This window comes from Rhinoraja longicauda, chromosome 4 (genome assembly GCF_053455715.1).
Source record: "Rhinoraja longicauda isolate Sanriku21f chromosome 4, sRhiLon1.1, whole genome shotgun sequence".
Taxonomy (NCBI): Eukaryota; Metazoa; Chordata; class Chondrichthyes; order Rajiformes; family Arhynchobatidae; genus Rhinoraja; species Rhinoraja longicauda.
In genome coordinates this window covers 15,325,040-15,349,324 of record NC_135956.1, presented here as the reverse complement: position 1 = coordinate 15,349,324, position 24,285 = coordinate 15,325,040, and the positions used below count along the sequence as shown (strand labels likewise).

At 38.9% G+C, this 24,285-nt stretch overlaps 1 protein-coding gene across 4 annotated transcripts in view; it reads left to right on the top strand.

The window, feature by feature from the left end:
- Nucleotides 1-22,837, top strand: part of lrrcc1 (leucine rich repeat and coiled-coil centrosomal protein 1) — a 68,008-nt gene extending 45,171 nt beyond the window's left edge. For 3 of the 4 annotated variants that reach the window (XM_078397257.1, XM_078397256.1, XM_078397259.1), the window contains 7 exons: nt 943-1,128; nt 2,636-2,810; nt 11,423-11,586; nt 13,784-13,992; nt 16,803-16,940; nt 19,465-19,600; nt 21,509-22,837. In XM_078397257.1, coding sequence (XP_078253383.1) covers nt 943-1,128; nt 2,636-2,810; nt 11,423-11,586; nt 13,784-13,992; nt 16,803-16,940; nt 19,465-19,600; nt 21,509-21,631 — 1,131 coding nt within the window. In that variant the 3' untranslated portion in view covers nt 21,632-22,837. The remainder of the gene's footprint in view (nt 1-942; nt 1,129-2,635; nt 2,811-11,422; nt 11,587-13,783; nt 13,993-16,802; nt 16,941-19,464; nt 19,601-21,508) is intronic. The other variant, XM_078397258.1, reaches the window with a different exon arrangement.
- Nucleotides 22,838-24,285: the final 1,448 nt, after the last annotated feature.

Sequence of the window (24,285 nt, the reverse complement as noted above, 5' to 3'; positions counted from 1 at the left end):
AATACTGAATAACTTCTTGATATTAAACTTAATATTCATTTTGACATTTGAAACTCTATACTTCAGTTTAATTTACTTGAAATAGTTTTTATAAAACTGTTAATAGATATAGCAGGAGTTATCTATGGTGCCTGAGGTGTGTTCTGCCATTCAGTAAGGTCTTGGCTGATCTGATCTTCACCTCAACTCTATTTTGCTGCCTGTTCTCCATAACCTTCCAATCCGGATTGTCCAAAAAAAAATCTGCCTGTCTCACCGTAGAAAGGGGGATCATCCACTCAGCATCTGCGTTGCAAAACCCCTTTGGAGACTGCCCACGTATCTTTCACATACCATATGCCATTTATGCTGCTCAAGATCAACATCTCAGTGCTGAAAGAGGGAAAATGATATGTTTTTAAATTAGGATCAAATATTCTTGTTTCTAATATAACTGAACCTAACTCTTTGCTTGTCTGGGGTTTAGATTTGTTGCATATTGTCATTGAGCATAGTACTGCTTTTCCAGAACTTTGTGGTCATATGTAATGAAAATTGATTTTGATCTGGGGAATCTGCATTATAAGAAGTTCTTATATAATTAAGATGCAAAGTTAGTGGAATCGATAGACACAAAATGCTGGAGTAACTCAGCTGTTCAAGCAGCATCTCTGGAGAAAAATGATGGGTGACATTTTGGGACAGAACCCTTCTTCAGACTCAGTGTAATGTCTTCTTCAGTATAATTTCGACCTACTGAAGTTTAAATCTCAATGTTCAGGCTGCATTCACTTCTTGAATCTTCAAGTGACTTGAAGAAAAAATATGATGGTGAGCAGTGCAGAATATTTAGCAATGACTTCAAGGCTAAATAGTTTTGCACAAACAACTGAGGGGCTGGAGAAACAATTAACACTGCCTTAATCTGTATCGCGTTTAATCTTCACTATTTTTTTAATACAGGTAAAGAGTGGCTTTGATCACGTGACTGCAGAACTAACAAACAATAAAGGGGTGCTTGCTCAAGCACAGCAGAAGGAAAACCAATTGGGGACATTGGTTCAGGAACTGACCACCATGGTGAAAGAACAGAAAGTTAAGATAGCAGAGTTAGCAAAATCCAAACAGGAAAGCATTTTAGAACTAAAGGTAAATTGGAATATGAATAGTTTGTGTTATTCAGTTGATGTTGAAAATAATGAAATTGAAATGTGTTTGCACTGATAGTATCTTGTTCTCCATTATGGCCTGTTCCATTTTTCTATGGTAAAAGACGCATTTAGTATGTTTATTCATGCTCCATCTGCAACATTACAGGCAATGTAGAAAAGCCAATCCCAATTGAAGCATAAAAAGTAATTTTTAGATTGTCAGTTCTGATTAACCTCTTGGAGGTTAATTGTTATTTCTTTTTCACAAATGAACCCAATTGTGTGTATAAAATATTGCAAATCTTTTCTGTCTCCTATTTAAGGTCTCAAGATTGCAATTTTGTTTTATCTATACATATTCGGAAACATTCAGATTTCTCAATCTGTTGGATGTTGAGCAACCTGATTTATAAATGAATCAATTTAAGTTTGGATCAGACTGCATACTTTATAAATATTGCTTTATTTCTAAAAACGTCTTCAATTTTAGAATAGGTGTCCAGTGGTTGGATTTTGTTGTAGTGACAAAATGGTGTCGTTCAACATTGATCTTGGAAAAAGGGTCTGCCTATATAGTTAGCGGACCATACAACCTAAAATATGACAAATATCAGTACTCTACCATGTGGACAGTGTTATAGCATTAGAATAGGTCTTTCAGCACTTAGCAGCTGTCTGCCATTTGGTAAAATTGATGATCTTTTACCTCTGCCAGTTTGCTCTCCTAACCACATATCTATTGTAGATTGGCAAAATAAATCGTATGAAATTTGGAAACTTGTCAATCTGATGAAGGCATTTTGGTTCTTTGATCAGCGTTGTAATAGGTGCCAATTAATACCACTTAGTGACGGGGTGAGGACTTCAATGGAGCCAATTAACTCTGTAATTTTGTTGGAAGAGATGAAAATAAAAAGTGCTTCAATGCCATTAAGCTGGAAAGAGTGCAGAGAAATGTCACTAAGCTGGAAGGAGTGCAGCTGGAAGATGTACGGGGATGTTGCCAGGTCGGAGGAGTTGAACTATAGGGAGGTTGGTTCTATTCCTTGGAGCACAGGAGGCTGTGGTTATTTTATACAGGTGTACAATCATGAGGGGAATTGATAGGGCGAATGAACAGGGTCTTCTACCCAGAGTAAGGGAATCAAAAACCAGAGGACATAGGTTTACGGTGAGCAGGGCAAGATTTAATGGGAAACTGAGGGGTAACATTTTCACTCGTAGGGTGGTGGGTATATGAAACGAGCTGCCAGAGAGGTAGCTGAGACAGGATTTAAAAGACAGGTGCATGGATACTAAAGGTTTAGAGGGATATGGACCAAACTCTGACAAATGGGACTAGCTTATTAAATGGAATGGATGAGTTGGGCTGAAGGACCTGTTTTCATGCTGTATAACTCCATGGCTATAATCCTGGTTATGGAGGCTGACTGGGAGACAGAAATTGCCGTATAAGATTATTACAAATAATTTAATATTTGAAATTGTCCTCAATTTTACCATAGAGTCGTCTCCGAGCGTTTGAACACACAGCTGAAGAAGATAAGAGAAAAACTGTTCAGATTGAACTACTTAAGCAAGAAAAATCTAGACTGATTTCACAGCTAACTGCACAGGACTCCGTGATTGATGGCCTTCGAGTTGAAAAAAAAATCTGGGGACACGAGTTAGCTCAACAAGGTGAGGGTTTTATTTAACCAAATCAATTGGGAAAAAAATGTGCATTTAAATATTAACTTTCACACGTTTAACTTTAAATCTAATAAAATTATAAATTAAGAAAGTGCTACTACCAATCACTCTTCCAAATATTTAAATAACAAGGCTTTAACGTCCCCATGAGTCATGTAGGTAAGTAAATTAAACAAGTTGAGAGGGTAAATATGCATGATGGCATTATTATTTTAAAAGCTGCCAGCATAAAAAATGCTGAGACAACTGATCTTTTAATTATATATAAATAAATGTAAAATGCCTTTCAGTTTTTTTCAAGTTTGTGTTCTAGTTGCATATTGTGGATGATGAACCTTTGAGCAAACAAAATGTGCATTATTTTGTGGAATTGAACTGAGCTTTTATCAGGAAATTCTGCGATTACAATTCAAACAATTTGTTGGCTGTGAGACATTTGTAATATCTTGAGGATATGAAGAGTGCAGCAAAATTGTTCTTAACCAGCTTTGTTTGAGTTCCACTGCTGGTTTGGGTATTGATTTACAAGGTTATTTAAAACTGAGGTGAGAAAAAGAATTTCACCCAGAGAGTTGTGAATTTGTGGAATTCTTTGCCACAGAGGGCAGTGGAAGCCAAATCACTGGGTGAATTTAAGAGAGAGTTAGATAGAGCTCTAGGGGCTAGTGGAATCAAGGGATATGGGGAGAAGGCAGGCACGGGTTATTGATTGGGGACGATCAGCCATGATCACAATGAATGGCGGTGTTGGCTCGAAGGGCCGAATGGCCTCCTCCTGCACCTATTTTCTATGTTTCTATGTTATCGGGAGCTAAGAATAATCCCTGTCCTTCTGGGTTTTATTTTCTTCGATCCTCTTTGGATCGTTCACCTTGTCGTGGTGAACAGGCTTGCGTGCCTCCATGATTCCGAGAGCGATGCCATCGGAAGCACTAGCTTCTGGTAGGGTCACCCATGGCGGTAAGGTTCAGGATGAGGGTCCAGACTAAGAACGATCCAACCTAGAAGACCTCAATGGTGGACCAGGCGGACAAAGTTATCTTGAACTCAACAGCTGTGAAGGCGGATGAAGGCTGCAACAGATCTATCAGGTCCAATCGTCTTGGTACCCTTGCCATTGGAATTAGTTGATTGATTTGTGAAGGACCGTGTGCTTCTTGGAGTGCAACATCAAGTACACGTTAAACAAACACATGCACAGGCGTGTGAGCAGTACAAAACTTCACTCAAGACTTTTGGTGATCGGGGAAGGGCGACGGGAGCAGGCTACGTGATGGCTGGAAGCTCCTAGTCAAGAACCGGCAAGGAAGCGGTGAATACTTGATTCAATCGCTCAACTTTGGACAGAAGCAGGAAAGTTATTCAGTAGCAGTATTCATGTCTGAGCGCTCTATTTAGGATACACTCTGCTCACCCTGAACTGGGAAGGGCCTAGAAAAGGTGCCCTAAAAATAGTCTGCTTCGCCTCGTCCTGTCTGGAAAGCCCGCACCTAGAGGGATCACCATCATGCGGTCGAAAACTATCAAGAAACAAAACTATGGAACTTGGAATATACGAACTCTGATGGACAACCCAAACTCAGACCGACCAGAGAGAAGAACTGCCTTTGTTGCTCGGGAACTCCAGAAATTCAGCTTTGACATCGTTGCTCTGAGTAAGACCTGCAGAACTGGAGAAGGGCAACTAAAAGAAGAACAAGGTCAATACACCTTTTTTCTGGAAAGGTCTTGATCCTGAACAACCGAGGATTCACGGAGTGGGTTTTGCCATCCGAAACAGCCTACGACAATTGGGAAACCAATGCCAAGGACAGGAAACTCTGGCCAACCATCATCCAAAAAGGAACAGCGACCTTCGAAGCCAACAGATGCGCAGAATTAGAAAAGAGAAGTAAACGGAAAAAGAGGCAGCAACAACCAAAGCCCGATCTGACATCTGGAATTACCTGCCCTGAATGCCGAAGAACTTTCAAAGCCAGGATTGGACTCTTAAGCCACCCGAGAGTTCATAAAATCAACGGAACGTAGACCATCATCCTCGACCTCGAGGGATAGCCATGATGACGACGAATTAGACAGACAGGTTGTCAGTCCAGTCAACAGTCAGTCATGAGGCAAGTATGATGCTGAACTGTTTTATTCATCTTCTTGGATTATTGAATCGTATTTATGAAATTCTATCTCTCACGTGTGTCATTTTGCAGGCATCTTGACTCCAAAGAGAACTATCTTACTTTTCCATTGTGTAGGAAAGAACTGCAGATGCTGGTTTAAATCGAAGGTAGATTACTTTTCCATTCTTCTCCTTGGAAGACAATTAGTGGTTAGCTTTTTCCTTATACTTGTCTATGTAACGTTATTTAGTCCAGCGATAGAACAAAGGACAGTGAAAACTTGAAAATTACAATTGTGCATTGGGTTTGTGTTCATTCGAGACTGCGAGGACTGTCAAAATCCATGTTAAGAATAGCCTTTGGAATTGGGTATTGGTTTTTTATTGTCGCCATATCGAAATATAGTGAAAACCCTTTTTGCAAGCTATCCAGGTAAATCATGCCATGCATGAGTACTCGAGGTAGGGAAGAGGAGAAAAGAAACAGATCGCAGAATATAGAGAGAGCACAGGTTTTTTTTAAGTGCCAGGGACGCAACGAGATGGATTGGAAGATCAGGGAATTCATCCCCAGCAAAAGAGAAGTCCATTCAAAAGTCTGACTATAGTAAAGGAGAGGTTATTCTTGAATCTGGTAGAATGGCTTGCAAGCTTTGTATCTTCTTCCCAGGATATGTATGGTCCTTGATTATGTTGACTGCTTTCCAGGGCAGCGTGATATGTAGATGGAGTCAATGCGGGTGCAAGGGAGTGGCTGGTTTGTGTGGACAAGAGCTACATTCACAACTCTGCAGTTTTCAACCTCTTGGATTGAACACTAAATGTTCTACAGATAACTGCTCTTTCACCATTTCCCTTTGGCATGCTTATGACACTTTCTCACCCTATACCTTTAAACTGCTTCACTAATTATTAGTAGTTACGTTCCTTATGATCTGATCTGTCGTAACCAGTCTTTATAAACCGTTTGTCTTACCCTCAACCTCCCTGAGGCTCTACATGAACACCGTAGACCCTCCATTCTTTCCCCGGTTCTGAGCAAGAACCCCGAACCCGAAATATTAATTGGTTTCTTTTTTCACGGATACTGCTTGGTTGGCTGTGGTACTCCAATAATTTTGTTATGGTTCGGATTACAGCATCTGCAGTATTATTTGTTTTCCACTTAAATAGCCTCCCAGAATTGAGTGATTGCGACAGCCATGAATTTATCCTGTTTAGTTTGTGTTGATTTTCATTCATTAGCAAGCTGCCACATAGCTTGGTAATGGCGGATAGAGAAACTGTCAGCCTTTGATCTTATCAGCAGCATATAAAACTTCCTTTGAAAGCTTTGGCATGAAAGCCTAATATATCAGTGTTGCTGATCTCATTCTATGTTGCACACATTGTCGCTAGTATGTTAGACCACTGAATTGAATGACAAGGAAAACATTTGCTGATTTAATTTTTAGCTCTAATTCACCAGCTCCTCTTTGTTCAAATTTATATGTAAGACCTTGTTGCCTCACTTTAGCAGACCTCCCAACCCGTCCGAATTTAGCGGAAAGTTTCCGCTTTCTTATTTCATTTCTGCCATTCTGATTTCGCCTCACAGGAAGGGTGGGGGTGGGAGGGGTGGGGGTCGGAGGGGAGTGGGGTGGGGGAGGCGGCGGGGGTTGGGGGGGAGGGGGAGTGGTGGAAAGGGGGGGAGGGGAGGGGGAGTGGTGGGAAAGGGGGGAGTGATGGAAAAGGGGGTGGGGGTGAATGGGGGGAGAGTGGGGGAGAGAGGGAGGAGAGGGTAGGGGGGAAAGGGTGGGGGGAATGGGGATAGAGTAGGGGTGGGGGGAGGGTAGTGGGGGTGAGGGGGACATGGACCGTTGTGATTTGCAGTTGAAGACCACTGGAGCAAGTATGTCTTCAATGAAATGAGGTATGTGCAGTTTTAAATGAAACTCTTTCTTCATAACTTAGTCATACATTTTATGACCATTGTTCTTTTATTCAATACCAAGAGAATTGGGATGTGTACTGGAAAATCAAAAGAGAAAAACAAAAAGTATTTCTGTTCATAACCTTTTATAAATAGAATATACTCGGTAGGCCTGACATTGTACATGTAGTCCAAGAACTACAGATTGTTGGAAATAATAGTCGTTTTTCACACATGAATGTAGCGCAACGCATATGCGCATTTGGCGTACATACCTTTTTTTTGCTGAGAAGTTGCATTAGGCACCATATTATGAATTTTGATGTAAAATTCTGAACTTTACATTTAGAAATTAAAATTCTAATTTGTAAAATCAAATGTTGGGTGGTCTGCTTTAGGGCTATAGACTAATTTAACAACAAATGTCATAAAGCCTATCTTAGGTTCACTGACATTGGTACTTGAGAAATGCACGGTGGGCATTTTTACAATAAGTTCATAGGTTCTAGGAGCAGAATTAGGCCATTTGGCCCATCAAGTCTACTCTGCCATTCAATCACGGCTGATCTATCTTTCTTTCTCAACCCCATTCTCCTGCCTCCCCCATCACTCCTGACACCCTTACTAATCAAGAATCTGTCAATCTTCACCCGAAAATGTGAGAAGTTTCTGCTCTTCTCTGCACTTGACAAGCATAATGCTAATCACCTACACTGTAAATGGAGTTTCTTTATTCTTCATTTGCATTTATTTGTACATAAATTGAATATTTACTGCGAAAAGTTGTAACGATGGGCAGAAAGAGAATGAAAACCATATTCTAAAGGATTCCTTAGACTCGGACTAGATCGTTCAGTACGATATGATCACATTTCTTTTGAAGTAAGGAAACAAAGGAATTTGATTTTGCAGCCGCAGTGCAATTAATTCTAATAAATACATTCTGTGTTGCAATATCGATACTTAATACTAAGTAAGACATTTCACTGAAGCAATACTGCCAAGAAGTTATCTGATGTTATTCATTACATTATCCATTATAAAGAATGAAGGTTAATCTGCTGAAGTGGAAGGTGTGACTTGCCAGTGTTAGATTCCTCACAGATAATCAACAGGCCACACTGTTGAGGAACCGCACCTCATATTTCGCTTGGGCAGCTTACAATCCAGCAGTATGAACGTTGGTTTCTCTAATTCCAAGTAAACTCCTGCATTCCCTCCTCTCCCCACTTCTGCCGTTTTCTCGCCTCCAGTTGACTTCTCCCCCCCCCCACCTCTACTTTCAGTCTGAAGAAGGGTCCCAATCCGAAACATCACCTATTGTTTTTTATCCAGAAATGCTGAGACCCACTGTTACTCCAGCATTTTCTGTCTATCTTCAGTATAAGCCAGCATCTGCAGTTCCTTCTATTACACACCCTGTAAGCTTGCTGCACTTCTCCATTCTGCCTCTCACTGGGAAGAAAATCCAGCTATCCAAGTGCAGATTTGCTCTGCGAATTCATGCCAGTAACATTTCTTCAGATTACCCCAGAGGCTACCTTTTATCTGGGCTTCCTTCATTGTCTAAGTAATGTAAACTGAACATGCCATTTTATCTCCATCCTTGAATTTTATATCAAGGACAATTTACTATTGCCATTGTGATTGTATTCAAAATGTCTGCATCAAATTCCTTTCTGCTGGTTAAATGGCAAAAATAATATGTGTTACATTTTTTTATTGAAATAGCAGGGGAATTTGTTAAGTATTGAAATGCGTACACGATAATACCTGAATGCTCTACAAGTAACAATAAAGAAAGTAGAAAAGACGGTGAAACATAGCTGCAACAAAATAATTAGTAACAAATGAATTATTTATACAATAAAAAATTGAGCTTGATGTAAAATGTACATCTGTGGCTAATCTTTTTATGCGTGCTCCAATGTATTTGTAGGAATCTTTTAAATTATTCTGTAGTTAGTAAGATTGTTTGTAAAACTATAATGCCATCTTGTGGCATAAGCAATGTTTTTTTTAGTGGCTTTCGGGAAAGTGAAACTCTGCCCATAACAGGTATAACAGGTATAACAGAGCTTTATTTGTCATTCGGTACCGAAGTACCGAACGAAACTACATAGCAGTCATAGAAAAAAAAAAAAGAACACAAGACACATAACCCCAACACAAACGTCCATCACAGTGACTCCAAACACCCCCTCACTGTGATGGAGGCAACAAAACTTCCACTCTCTTCCCCACGCCCACGGACAGACAGCTCGTCCCCGACCGACCCGCACAGTCCCCGCACCGGGCGCTGAAACGTCTCGCGGCCGAATCGGGCGATGAAAGGCCCGCGACCAAGCCTTGCGCAGCTAAGTCCCGTGGTCGAGCCGCACCGGGCGATGTCAAGTCCCGCAGCCGAACCGCACCAGCGGTGAAAAGTCCCGCAGCCGAGCCGCACCAGCGATGTAAAGCCCCGCAGCCGAGCTGCACCGGGCGATGTTAAGCCCCGCAGCCGAGTTGCACCGGGCGGTGTTAAGCCCCGCAGCCGAGCTGCACCGGGCGGTGTTAAGCCCCACAGCCGAGCTGCACCGGGCGATGTTAAGCCCCGCAGCCGAGTTGTACCGGGCGGTGTTAAGCCCCGCAGTCGAGCTGCACCGGGCGGTGTTAAGCCCCGCAGCCGAGCTGCACCGGGCGGTGTTAAGCCCCGCAGCCGAGCTGCACCGGGCGATGTTAAGCCCCGCAGCCGAGTTGCACCGGGCGATGTTAAGCCCCGCAGCCGAGCTGCACCGGGCGGTGTTAAGCCCCGCAGCCGAGCTGCACCGGGCGATGTTAAGCCCCGCAGCCGAGCTGCACCGGGCACTGTTAAGTCCAGCGGCCAAGCCGCACCGGGGGATGTAAAGTCCAGCGGCCAAGCCGCACCGGGGGATGTTAGGCCTCGCAGCCGAGCCGCACCCCGCGCCGTGAGGAAGAGAAAAGTTCCCCCCACCACCACCCCCTCCCACACATACACAACCAAAAAAATATATAAAAACCATCCCAACACCGACACACAACAAAAAAAAGGAAAAAAAAGACGGACAGACTGCTAGTCAGCCGCTGCCGTTAGGCGCCGCCATCATTTGTTCACTGCAAAATCGCCGCTATTATGTTCTCCACTTTGCATGCTGACACTTCCCCTTTTTTTTCTTAACCCAATTCCTCAATTTAGTAATGACCCGCCTTTTTTTGTAGAATGAAGTATGCCTTTTTGATAGGATATTAAATCCGCTTTCTTAAAGTCTTTCTCTCTGCCTCCCGTTTCAAAAATGGGCACTACACCATTCTCCAATCCCTTCACGTAATCACCATGTTCTTGGATATAACTCCTAGGCATTTTTCAATTCTCCCTCCTTTGGATCCTACAATGTTTCCTTTTAAAATGGCTTACCAGTTTTCCACATTCATTGTAGTACTGTTCATCTTCTTTGCAATTACCATGGACTCACCTTTTTTGACGTCCATTCCTTAATAAATATTACACAGAAGTACCTAACTAAGAATAACTACTCCAAATTTGAATCACCCACAGATGATGAGCATCTTTTTGGAACACACCTTACAAAACAGTTCTTAACTAATAAAGGAAGATGCTGGAAATGGAGAAAATATTTGTAGTATTCTGCAGGTCAGGCAGTATCTATATTTCCACCACTTTGAGGCACTTTATCGAGCTACGTGTCTCCCCGGCTTATGAACGCTTGACTTATGTTCATGCCCTGCATGTGAACAAGTGTTTGGGAGACCAGCAGGATAGATTTGCTGGCTGCTGCAGGCATCGTCTGTCGTGTGGGAACTCCGTTTGTGGCCGCATTTTGGTCTGTGGCCTGTTCGGATCACAAACAGTTCTCAGGAAATGAATGCTGCCGTACCCTGAGGCGGGCATGTACTTATATAATAATTGTTCGATTGAAGTTTTCCCCTCAAACTGTTTTTGAGCTTTGTAGTTTCCTTGGACCACATTTCACATTCTCATTCACTTTTTCATTATTGTTCTTACAATTTCTAAGAGTCCTGTTTGCATATTGATTTAGATTAGTTTAGTTTATTCTCATGTGCACCGATGCACAGTACAAAGCTTTTAGAATTAATGCATCATAAACTTTTCAAACAATATATCCAATATACTGAGTTTTCCGGTGTAAGTATGAAATGAAATTAATGCTATTAAAATCAAGATAAGCAGAATTGAAATTAAGAATATTTTAATAAATTTGAGAACATTTTCTAAGGATGGTGGAAATCAGTAACAGGATTAAAGGATTAATATGCTAATAAGGAATAGAAAATGTTTTCTCCAGCTGTTTTAAGTGTTAAATTTGCATTCACTGAAGAGATCATAAAGATCTTAATAGGCTCAGCTTGAAGATACATAAAAAGTATTGGTAAATTAGATTTGTATCCACAAGGTTTAAAATTGGACTTGCGTTGTATTTATTAGACTCGGTGCAGATAAATTGGCTTCTCTGCCTGTAATGCAAACAGCTGTCAACCTTGCATAATTTTGCATCTGTGAGTGGGTGCTTTCAGCATATTGCTTTCACTACACAGGCTCTTCTTTGGCACAAGACAGAGGAAGGCTTGAAGCAAGGATTGAAATGTTGGCTTCAGAGATGGAATCCTTAAAAAGACAGAATGAGCAAGACATGAATGCTTTGAAGATCAAAAACAAGATTGTGGATGATCAAACGGATACTATTAGAAAACTTAAAGAAGTGAGTTTCTCATACAGAAAAAATAAAGGCTGGGAAATAAGAAATAAATTGTCATTGTTATAGTTTCTCGGGTATAATGAATATTTTAATAAAACTAGATCACACTAAAGGTCAAATTTATTCACACTTTGGCCTGAACTATAGGCATTTCAACAAAAATAATTCCAGTAAAAATAGTGCACTTGAAAATCACATAATCATTTTACAAATAAAATTTGACAAATGGTATTGGATTAAATGACCAAACATTGCTTTGAGGTAGGTTTTAAGGAGCATTTAGAAAAAACAGAAAGTGACATGCACAGGGAATTCTAAAAATTGTGGCCTTTGCAGCTGAAGTGATGGCCATTGCTTTGGAGATGTTCAAAATACCAGAATGAGAGGAGTGCAGATTTTCTTTGAATATTGGTTTGATTGGGGAAGATCCAGCTCAGGAAGCTGAATAGGCTCCAACCTTATATTTCCCTAACCCCACACCATCTATTTCTATCTCTTTATCATAATCCACAAGAAGGACTGCCCTGGCAGACCCGTTCTTTCTGCCTTCTACCCTATCGAACACCTCCAAATATCTTGTCCCCTTTGTCCAGTATCTTCCGAGCTACATCGGCTACACCTCACATGCTCTTCACCACCTCAATAACTTCCAATTCCTATGCCCCCCATCACCTCATAGATGTCCTGTCCTTTTACACCTCCCTTCGCCATCAGAAAGGCCTTGGGGTCCTCTGGTTCTTCCTTGATTAGATATCCAGTCGGTTTCCCTCAACTAACATTATCCTCTGCCTGGCAGAACTTGTCCTTGCCCTAAACAACCTGACACAGAAATAGTTTATACATTGAGTACGTGACAGACCAGGTATACATTCTCCCCAGATACATGTGAAGTGAATATGTGATTTTCTTTTTTTGTCCAATTTACCTGCGCAATCACACGTTCATAACAACTTCCACACAGCAGTATAATTAGACAACGTTATCAATGTATTTTTATTGCTGACATTGAATAAAGTTTCTTGGTAAATTTAAGCAAACAACCTGTACTGCCTTTGTTAATGCAACTGATGGAGGATTTATCACAAAAGGTGATTTAAAGCAGGATTATCAAGCATAATTTATATTGTTCCAGTTACTTCACCAGACTTGTGCATTCGGTAATAAACTCAACTCAACTTGGCTTGACAAATGAGGCCAACTGGTAAACCCACCAGTGAGAAACCCAATTTTAATATTGAAAATAACCTGTTGAATAAAACTATTCTGTGTATAGTGGACTACTTGAAATTATTGTTTTAAGCTTTTCAAATTTGCCTTGGTGTCCCTGTGATAAAGAGAAATTGATTTTGAGCCTCCGATAAGGCCCACAAATGGGTTCAATTAATGGGACTTGAAATGGTGATTAATTCTGTTTTGGGGATATTATTTTCTGAATTATACTCTGAAAGTTGCACAATTCTACATTTTGTGTTGGTTTGACGAATTTTGCACAAATTCCATTGGGGAAACCAATCAAATCCTTTCTCAACATTTCCTTATTCTAAAAAAGGCACAAAGTGGTGGAGTAACTCAACGGGCCAAGCAGCCTTTCTGGAGAACATGGATAGGCGACGTTTCGGGTTGGGAACCTTCATTGTCTGAAGAAGGGTCCCGACCAGAAACATCACCTCTCCATGTTTTCCAGAGATGCTGCCTGACCTACTCCAACACCTTGTGTCTTTTTTTGTAAACCTGCATCTGCAGTTTCTTATTTCTATATTCTTCATGTTTGATGTATTATGTAAAAAGTTGAAATAGCCCGATAACATTGCCACCTAGCATTGATAAATATTTAGAAAAGAACTGCAGATGCTGGTTTAAACCAAAGATAGACACAAAAAGCTGGAGTAACTCAGCGGGGCAGGCAGCATCTCTGGAGAGAAGGAATGGGTGACATTTTGGGTCGAGACCCTTCAGACTAAAATAAATCTTTCTTTAATCCCTCAGAATAATAACTTTGAATAAAAATGTTGCACTGCAACTTATTGATGGAAACTAATATTTATATATTAAATTTTGATGACAGTTGTAATAAATCATCGAATTGAGAATTAATCCTCTAGGTTAAATGTGGAACTATTGCACTTGCTGCGTGTCTGGTTTGTTCTTTTTCCTAAATAAATCTTCCACATTTGAAATATATTATTGTTTACCCATGCAGGGGTTGCAAGAAAGAGATGAACAGATTAGGAAAATTCGAGACCAAAACCTACAAGATCAAAGGAGCTTCCACGAACAATTAGAGAATGAAACTGTTATATCGCAAGATCTGAAAGATAAAGTTGAGAGCCTTTCAGGGCGAAAAAAGGATCTAAAGCAACAGCTTGAAGAAAAAGAAGCTGAGCTAGAGGAGACAAAAAAGGCTTTCAGGTAAATGCGGAATATTGTTATTTATATACTAAATTATGTTTTCAACTGCATAATGTTGCAATGGTCGATTTTAATTTTGAAGTGAATTATTCTTAGTGTGGTTATTAAAATGGGACCAATTAAATCAAATTTTAAAACTTCTATAAGGAATGATTGTTTTGATGTAACAGTTTCCTATACTACACTTCCTTTCATATTAGCTATTGTTAATTTTCTGCATTGTTATTGTGATTAAAAAATGAACAGTATCTGGAAGAGTGTATTAAAGCTGGGAGCAAAAATCCCTTCATTGATCTTTCCTTTGATCTTCTCGCTCCAGTCATTCAGTTTGTTGTACATGAATGTATTCCTCAAATCCTTTGTGGCAGCATTTTCATATCCAGCTAATTAATTATTTATCTCTACCTTCTTGTACCTCTGGCTTGCTATCAATGCTGAATGAAATGTTGTTTATACAGTGCCCTCCATAATGTTTGGGACAAAGACCCATCATTTATTTATTTGCCTCTGCACTCCACAATTTGAGATTTGTAATAGAAAAAAATCACATGTGGTTAAAGTGCACATTGTCAGATTTTAATAAAGGCCATTTTTATACATTTTGATTTCACCATGTAGAAATTGCAGCAGTGTTTATAGTTCCCCCCCCCCCCCCCCAATTTCAGGGCACCATAATTGTAGGAGCCATTTGTGTTTGTGCTGGCTGTTTTACCATATATTATTTTGTCTAGAAAGCTTGCTGTATTATTTTGGACCCTTGGGGGCTGTAGTGAGATGAATACATATATGGGCATAACGTACTGGGAGGAGCCAGAACTAGGTGCTATATCTAGAGATGCAGAGACAGGAGGAGTCAGACACAGGGAGTATGGTGAGATACAGTTCCAACAGACCTGTGACGAGAGCTGAAAGCTTGGGGAGATACAGACCTGTTTGTATTACTACTCTAATAAATGACTAATGAAACTGAAAATACGTTTGGAAAATACCCTTTAATAAAATCTGAAAATGTGCACTTTAACTACATGTGATTTATTATATTACAAATCGCAAATTGTGGAATACAGAGGCAAATAAATAAATGATGGGTCTTTGTCCCAAACATTATGGAGGGCACTGCAGTGCCATTTCCCAAGACAAGTATAAAATATAGACTGTGCTACCAGTCCAGTGCTGAGGCAAGTGTATTGAAGCTTTTCCATTTCAATATTTGAGATTCTATTTGAAGTCAGACTTATCAACAAGAAATCAATGAGATATTACAAAATAGCTGTGTGAAGCTAATAAAGAAAGCTTACTAAAATAAATTCTGGCCAGAAGCTTTGGATATTATAATTTCATTTCAAAGAGTTGAGACCGTGACATATCCAAAGATTAAGGAAGATCAAACAAAAATATATTTGGCAAAACACAAAGTGCTGGAGGAACTCAGCGGGTCCTGGTACAGTTTTTTTTCATAATTTATATTACTTAATGTCACGTTAGTGCAACTAGAATGAGATCCTATATCATAATCAAGCTAAGTACAATAAAGTGGTAAACATTTGTTTTCTGGAAACATATGATAAGCTTTTGTAGAACATTTAAACATTAAGAACAGGCAGAACATGCCTTTCACACAATTCGTTTGAATTTATTTATGTAAAAGGTAGATAAACTATGTGACATTGCCCTTCCTATCTCAGTTTTATGACTAATAATCATTACTTTTCATAGTCAGTAAATTTTAGTTTGTTTAATCACAGCAATTCCTGTGAATAATTGTGTATCGGGAGGTTTAATTCAATGCCCATATAACTGTAAATAGGATGATCATTAATTCTCACGCTGCCCTCTTTTACTAAGGAGCTACGGATCCTGGATCAGATGTTTTGTTTAATAAAATTGCTGTGAAACTGTTAATTAAAATCCCAGAATTATAAAGTTACCCTCTTCACATTTGATGAAAGGTTATTAATGAACAACCAGAAGCTTCATATCTTGAGTATTAATTTTCCTTCAATTTGGTTTGTTCTCGTGTAATAAGAAGAAGAAAAAAGTAATAAAAGCAGTTAAGAGTATGTCTGTGCAGAGACAAAATAGAGTTTTAGACTATGAACTTTCAAAGCTGAGTGTTTCCAGCAAAGACCCACACCACCCTTGCCACACCACCTTCTTGCCACTACTAGCAGGAACAAGGTACAAAAGCCAGAGAACTGTAATCTACAGGTTGGAGAACAGCTTCTTCCCAACAACCATCAACTCTTGAAACATACTGCACAACCCTTACTGCAACCCTACCTTAGCAATTATCTGCTATGGACTTTGTTTTGGTTGGACTAATAATTCAGTTTTTGCACAGTTACTATGTATTACTGATTATTAATTTATTTTGGAGATTAGTTTAGAGATATAGCGTGGAAACTGACCCTTCGGCCCACTGAGTCAGTGCTGACCAGGGATCCCCCATATACTAGCACTATCCTCTACACTAGAGACAGTTTTTATCGAAACCAATTAAACTACAAACCTGTACCTCTTTGGAGTGTGGGAAGAAACTGGAGCACCTGGGGAAAACCGGTCACAGGGAGAACGCACAAACTCCGTACAGACAGCACCCGCAGTCAGGACTGAATCCGTGTCTCTGGTGATGTAAGGCTGCAACGTTACCACAGCGTGTGATTATTCTTCTTCTGTTACTGCATTAATGAGCTTGTAAAGCTGCATCAAATAAGAATTTCATTGTTCCATTCCCGCTACATATGGCAATTGAAGATTCTTGATTAGTCTAGATTTCCTGCCTCTGCTATATTTTGCTTTTGTACCCTTAGTGCTATAAATAAGAAGTGGCAAGATAAAGCGGAGATACTGACAAGATTGGAAACACAGGTCAAACATATGAAAGAATCCTTTGATGCTAAAGAAAGGAAACTTGTTAACGAGAGAGATAAAGCTTTGGAAGCTCAGAAGTAAGTTTTTGCAGTAACACGAGGTTTTATAAATTTAACTTCTCAATTTGCTGTTCCAATAATGTTAATTTTTTATTAAGCAGTTCTTTGTACTTATAACCTGCGTGTCTCATTGTTATATTTGCCATTTCAATTGCTACTCTGATCTTAGACGTTGTTTTCAATGTTTGGTCCGCAATTACTTTTGGATATTTTTCTTTGATTTGCTTAAATTAACAGTTTAATTTCGGATTAACGTCTAAGATCGGATTTGAACCAGCATCTGCAGTTATTTTCCTACAGTTTAATTTATGATGTTGTTAGTAATGATAATATTCACTTGATGAGTTTTCTAATCTTTTGAGTTTCTGGATCTGTTTCATCCCATTGCTTCCACGTTTTTATTCAACAGATTAATCCTTGCTGCAGTGATTGACTTGGACTAAAAGAGTACAAACAATATCTAAAATAGTTAGTAAACACAAAATGCTGAAGTAACAGTCTGAGGAAGGGTCTCAACACGAAACGTCACCCATTCCTTCTCTCCCGAGATGCTGCCTGACCCGCTGAGTTACTCCAGCATTTTGTGTCTACCTTCGATTTAAACCAGCATCTGCAGTTGTTTTTTTTCCTACACATCTAAAATAGTTACATGATTCACCACTGGAAAATTGATTAATGCAGAAGTCCCACGGTGTCATGTTCTACTGCATAGGTCTTGTATAACCAAAGGGCTTTCCTTTGCTCCCTGCTATTGCAGAGTCATAGTCATGCAGTATAGAAACAGGCCCCACACTGACTAACATGTCCCATCTCTACTAGTCCCACTTGCCTGCATTTAACCCAAATCCCTCAAACCTGTCCTATCCATACATCTGTCTAATTGCTTCAAAAACGTTGCGATAACTGCCTCAAATACTGTACCTCCCCTGGCAGCTTGTTCCATACACCTACCACCCTTTGTGTGAAAACGTTATCCCTCAGATTCCTATAAAATCTTTCCCCCTTCACCTTAAACCCATGCCCTCTGGATCTCGATTCCCCTACTCTGTACAAGAGACTCTAGGTCTAGAACATAAAGACATTTGCTTTAGCCTGGGGAATTGCAGGGAAAGGCCCAGAGGTGAACTGGGGAATTGATTTTCAGAAGAATATTTTGGGCCAGGTTTAGTACATAGAGGGCTTAGAGTGAATGCTGACTTTCAAGGATAGTGAATTAAATGGGTGGGGGTTTGGGGGAGAATGAATGGGATTCAGCATTGAGTCAGAAGGCACCTTTCAATAACATGGCAGCAGACTCAAAGTAACATGATGTGCAAATGGCATGTGCTGCCCGTGTACAAATAAACATTTAACTACTTTTATCACCTCTGCTCATGTGTAAAGTCTGTGAACAGTGCATCAGATGTGTGATGGACCCAGAAGAAAAATTGTAGACTTTGTACAACTTGTATAATGTTCCCAATTTTCAATTACATTTCACTTACTATTAAAATTGAATCAGGTGTGCCAAAAACCTGATGTGATCGAATGTGACCCAATTTTTGGTCAGTGAAACTATTACTTGCACTGGAAAAAATATGGTATTACAGTGCCACCACCTGGCCTGATGTGCAAATAGAGACTGGCAAATTATTTGAAATTAGAATTTATAATTGAAAAAGTTAACTTAAAATTGTCAATTTAAAAAATCTGCCATATCCAAACAAGAAATATTTCTGTAATATGTTGTTCAATATTTTGGACAGATTTAAAGAACTAGACGCTCCTTTGCAAACTATAATGTAAAATATCAGGAATTAGATCTTGTCCTTTTATCGTAATTACAAGCTCTTTGGCAAAAACTGTTAAAATCTCAGATTTTACATTTTGTTTATATTGCTTTCTAATGACAGTTCAGCGCTGCTTAATTTTATTTACACAGCATTTCAAATATATTGTGAAAACAAACTGAAATGTTTCCAATTGTGTTGTATTAGCTGTGGGTATTTTACTTGTGGTGCACATTATTATTTGCTGTTACTTGGAAAAACTGTAACATCCCACTAATTCATGACCATTCAAAATGGAGAAGGGAAATTCATGATGGCTTTGAGTACCGTGGATCCATTTGTCAGGAACATACAGATTCTCAATACAAGCGGTGGAAGGGGGGCACAGATCCCTAACCACCTCACAACTTGCTCCTTCAAGCACTTCTGCCCCACTTGTGGCGAAATCTGTGAGTCCCACATTTACAGCAGAACTTGTAGAGAAAGTATCCTCAATCTAGAAGGGCTTTTTAAGATGACAATTCCTATTTTTATTTAAGTTCTCAAAATAACTCCAGCTCCCTCATGATTAGAGAAATCAAGATTTGTTCCATTATTTCCAGTTTTGTATACATTCATAATATTTTGTTAATTGATTGTAGGCAACAGAAAATGCCAAACAATGATTTTATATTTTGTGAGTTTTACTTTTCACATAAAGGTAATGGGTTTTTGTTTAGCGGTACTAAGTATATTTAGATCACTTTGATTTGTGTTTGTTCAAAATCACCAAGGGCTGCAGCAGGAAAACTTCACTCCATGGATGATGCATTCAGACACCAGCTTGAGGCTATCCAGGTATCTCAACAGACCCAACTTCTGCAGTTAGCCAATGAAAAGCAAAAAGAGATTGAAGCAGCAAAAGAAAAGGTAGTACTTTTTCTATCTGGCACGCAGAACAATATACGTAATATATCATTGCAAAATATATTGCAACTAATTTGGAGCAGCACGTTGGCGCAGCGGTAGAGTTGCTGGCTTACAGCGCCAGAGACCCGATTTTGTTCCTAACTGGGAGGAGTTTGTACGTTCTCCCTGTGAGTTTTCTCCGGGTGCTCCAATTTCTTCCCACACTCCAAGTTAATTGGCTTCTGTAAATTGTCCCTAGTGTGCAGGATTGAACAACTCTACAGGTGATCGTTGGTCGGCTTGGACTTGGTGAGCTAAAGGGCCTGTTTCCACGTTGTATCTCTAAACTAAACTAAACTAATGCAAACTAAGCATTTGCAATCTCACTCCTGCTCACTCCCCAGACATCAGTCTGAAGAATGGTCTCGACCGAAACATCACCCATTCCTTCTTTTCAGAGATGCTGCCTGTCCCGTTGGTTTACTCCAGCATTTTGTGTCTATCTTCGATTTAAAACAGCATCTGTAGTTCTTTCCTGCAAACTAAGCATTGTTACTCTTCTTATTTTAGCAAACATAGGAGCCAATTCCACAATAATCTCTTGCAAATGTAACTGAATGAATGACCAAGCATGTATGTTGAAGTAAAATATTAACCAGGACTGCCTGCTCAACTGTGACTAATGTTATGGATTCTTTGTATTCAGTCAGCCGAACAAGGCTGCCGTTTAATATCTCTGACAATGCAGTACTCACTTAAACACTGAAATCAGATGAGGTTATGGGCTGGAGTTTTGTTTTACATTTGGGCATAATGGGGAATGGAATCAAGTGGGCAGATACTGGTCAAGGAAAATTTGCCATTTTGTCAATTGAGATAATTGACAGAAAACGTGTCTGGTCCTTAAACAGAAAATGCTGGAAATACTTTGCCAGTCAGGCAGCATCTGTGGAAAGAGAAATGGAATTAATATTTCTGATCAAAGACCAACAGGTGCTATCTGACCTGCTGAATGTTGCAAACATTTTCTGCTTTTATTTGTGGACTAGGTTACCTGGTATTTAATTAGCTAGTCCAACCAAAAACTTGTGTTTATATTTACCCTTCTGTTCGACATATCTCATTAAAATAGTTTGGCTTTGGAAATATGTATATAAATTAACTAGCACTTTGGGGACAAAAACTGATAACATTTTCCTGTAGTTCTTATTACAAGAAAGATGGAAACTATAAAGCCCATAGGTCATTTCTGGCTTCCATGGTAACGGTTCCATTTCCTTTCTTATTTCCATGTACCTCTGCAATGTAATATTTCTCCTAATGGAGCACTCTAGAAAACTTTGTGGAGAGAACGTGCCTAGTCTACTCAGTCAACAACTGAAGCCGGCAGTGTGAGGCAGCGTCACATTGCAGATGTGTAAAGTGAAACAATAACAAAAATCGAAAATGTCAATGTAAAGAACAATGTAAACCAGATTAGAAAGTACTGTACATGTTTTTAAAAAAGGATGCAAAGTGCTGGAATAATTCAGCAGGTTGGGCAGCATCTCTGGAGAACATGGATAGGTGACGTTTCAGACTTAAAATGGCACCTATTCATGTTCTCTAGAAATGCTGCCTGACCCGCTGAGTTACTCCAGAACTTTGTGTCCTTTTGTGTAAACCAGCATCTGCAGTTCCTTGTTTCTACACTTAGAATGTCAGTCTTTTTTTAAACTATAAGAAATAGAAAATACTTACGCGTGCTAAATAAACTGCTGATTCACTATGATTGAAATCTAAATTATGTGGGTTGAAACCCAATAATTCATAGATTTAAGATGTGCATTATTTTTATTTTATTAATACTTTGTACAGCAAAATCAAAAGAAGTCAGATATTTTGTTGCAGCCTCTTGCAATATAAAATGCAATATTTTACTTATTGCAGGTCTGTCAGGTAGAGGAAGAAATGCGTCAACTTCTCAGAGAGACAGCAAAGAGCAAAAAAAATACGGAGGAGAAAATACGCAAGCTCACTAATGCTCTTAATGACATCAAACAAGAACTGTAAGGTTGCCACAGCCATATTCCCAGTTATTAGAAAAACGATGCTATTTATTAAGAGTCTGAAAATGTAAATTATTTGGTTGAATAATTCATCAGAAATTATTAAATCCTGTCAACTGTAAGATATTCATCCTTTTAATGGCCTGATTGTTGGACTGATTACATGCAATGGGTACAGGTTAGTGGAAATCTAAACTTGTAATGAATGAGTTATTTTCAGCCAATGTAATTTGAAGAGAGAAGCATTACTTTCAATATCTCCACATTACTTCAAGAGCAAGAGTCATCGCCTGTCAAGCCTTCCCCGTTCCTAGTCATTACACTCAAGGTTTTCTGTTGGTAGAATATTGGTTTTATCATACTCATTTGACCAAAAGCAAAATATTGTGGATACTGCAATAGGGGAGTGTCTCCAAAGAGACAAATAGCATTAACCATGAGGTATTTATTCACAAAATGCTGGAGTAACTCAGCAGGTCAGGCAGCATCTCAGGAGAGAAGGAATGGGTGACGTTTCGGGTCGAGACCCTTCTTCAGATTGAAGAATATATATATATGAAGGCTGTATATATTATGTAGGTTAATTGGCTGGGTAAATGTAAAAATTGTCCCTAGTGGGTGTAGGATAGTGTTAATGTACGGCGATCACTGGGCGGCACGGACTTGGAGGGCCGAAAAGGCCTGTTTCCGGCTGTATATATATGATATGATATGATATGATATGATATGATGATATGATATGATACCAATTTTTGTTTTATGTATTTTTAATTTAACCCATGCACTTTTGCCAGATAAGCCTTCTCTTAACTGCAACAGCTTAACTTGGTAACAAAAAAAAATTACCTTCTAGTTCAAACTTTTCCATTCGCACAGTTTTTTTTCAATTTTTGTGTAATAAATTTAAACATTTGGTGTAATAGCCTCTAACCATTCACTTGGCAACTTATATAATGAATTTTGTCTACTATAAGATGGGAATCTAGAAAGAACTGAAAGACTTGGGGTTACATTCCTGACCAAGATAAAGATGATTAAATTGTTTCCACTATGTAGAAGAAAGTGTACAGGGGAGGGGAAAAAATAGCAAATGTAAATGAGTACTTTGGCTAAGTTGATACATTGTATTAGAATCGCAGTAGGGAATAATGTACTAATGTGATTTATTTATTTCATTCGGTTGACTTAATGTTTATAAACGCGTAAATTTATCGAGTTATTACAAAAATATTTTGTATGTTTTTCAATAAACTATTTGAAAATTGTAACATGTTACATCTATTTATTACTTTCCCTTCAATTGATTGTTTGTGAGATGCTGAAATCTCAGATGATTAAACCTTTTATTGGAAAAGTAATATTTTGCCATCTTCATGAAGCAAGTAGTTTGTTTTTAAATTTTATTTCTCTCATTGCAGATCCACCATTGCAGTCTTTCCCCAATATCTGCATTTGTATCACATTTACTGTATATTTTCCCTTAATAGATGTGCATGAAGCAATATGAAATATATACCATTTTTATATTTTCTTGAATAATTGGATATTTTAAGGCATTTAAGTTTGAATTTTGTAAAAAAAAACTGTCCTGAAAATGATCACATTCTAAACAATTTTACTGAAAATGTTCTTGTTCAATTTTGTACATGATCTCATAATCTGGGCATCACCAGAATCTTTCCTCAATGTTTCTCATTGCTCTCTAGATCTCCAAATGTTTTTTTACACCTTCAGACTTCTGTTTCAATGGAAGAAAGATACTGACATATTTAATATAACTTTATAGTATATGATTTATTTACAACTGCATAACATTACCCTCTTTCACACACATGGAAAAAAAATCTCAAATTAAATTGTTTTCATTTGCTACCAGAGCATTTCCAGACAACTTGTTTCCCTTAATTAAAAGAATGGAAAGTTGCACACAACTTCTGCAATGAACCAATTCAGCTTCCACATCTTTTGTGTTAGCATTTATTCGGAGCTTATGGTAAACCTCACAATACCATCTCCCCACGTATGGGACACTCTGGCTACATATGTTATGCCAATCTGACTGCGTGTCAGGAGAGGAAAACTTGAGGTATGTAAAGGAACGGAACAAATCAGAGCCAGTACCAATGAGCCAGGAAAGGTGGAGCCCACAATGGTCCATTGTTGGCCGTGGAAGAGGTGATAACAAAAAAATAAATTTGTGGTGACCTGTCAAGTTAAATATGTAGATATGTAGCTCTGAACTACATGGACTATTATTGTTATTGCACTATTATTGTACGTTTTTTTAATGTGTATGTGTGTGTACATATATGTTTCTGTGAATATATGTATGTATACACACACTGAACTTCTCTTTCTCATTTATTCTATTGTTTACAGTACTATGTTTATATAGTCTGGTGTGCTGCTGCAAGTAAGAATTTTGTTGTTCCATATGGGGCATATGACATTAAAACACTCCCGACTTGTCCCAGATAGTACAATAAAATGCTTTCTTGCAGCAGCACCACAGAATATGTACACTGTAAACAATATAATAAACACAAAAAAAGTTCAGTGTAGATATACACACACTCACATATACGTATATATACATACATATATAAAGAAGCTTTAGTAAGTCAGCAGGGCAAGCACCATCTCTGGAGAGAAGGAATG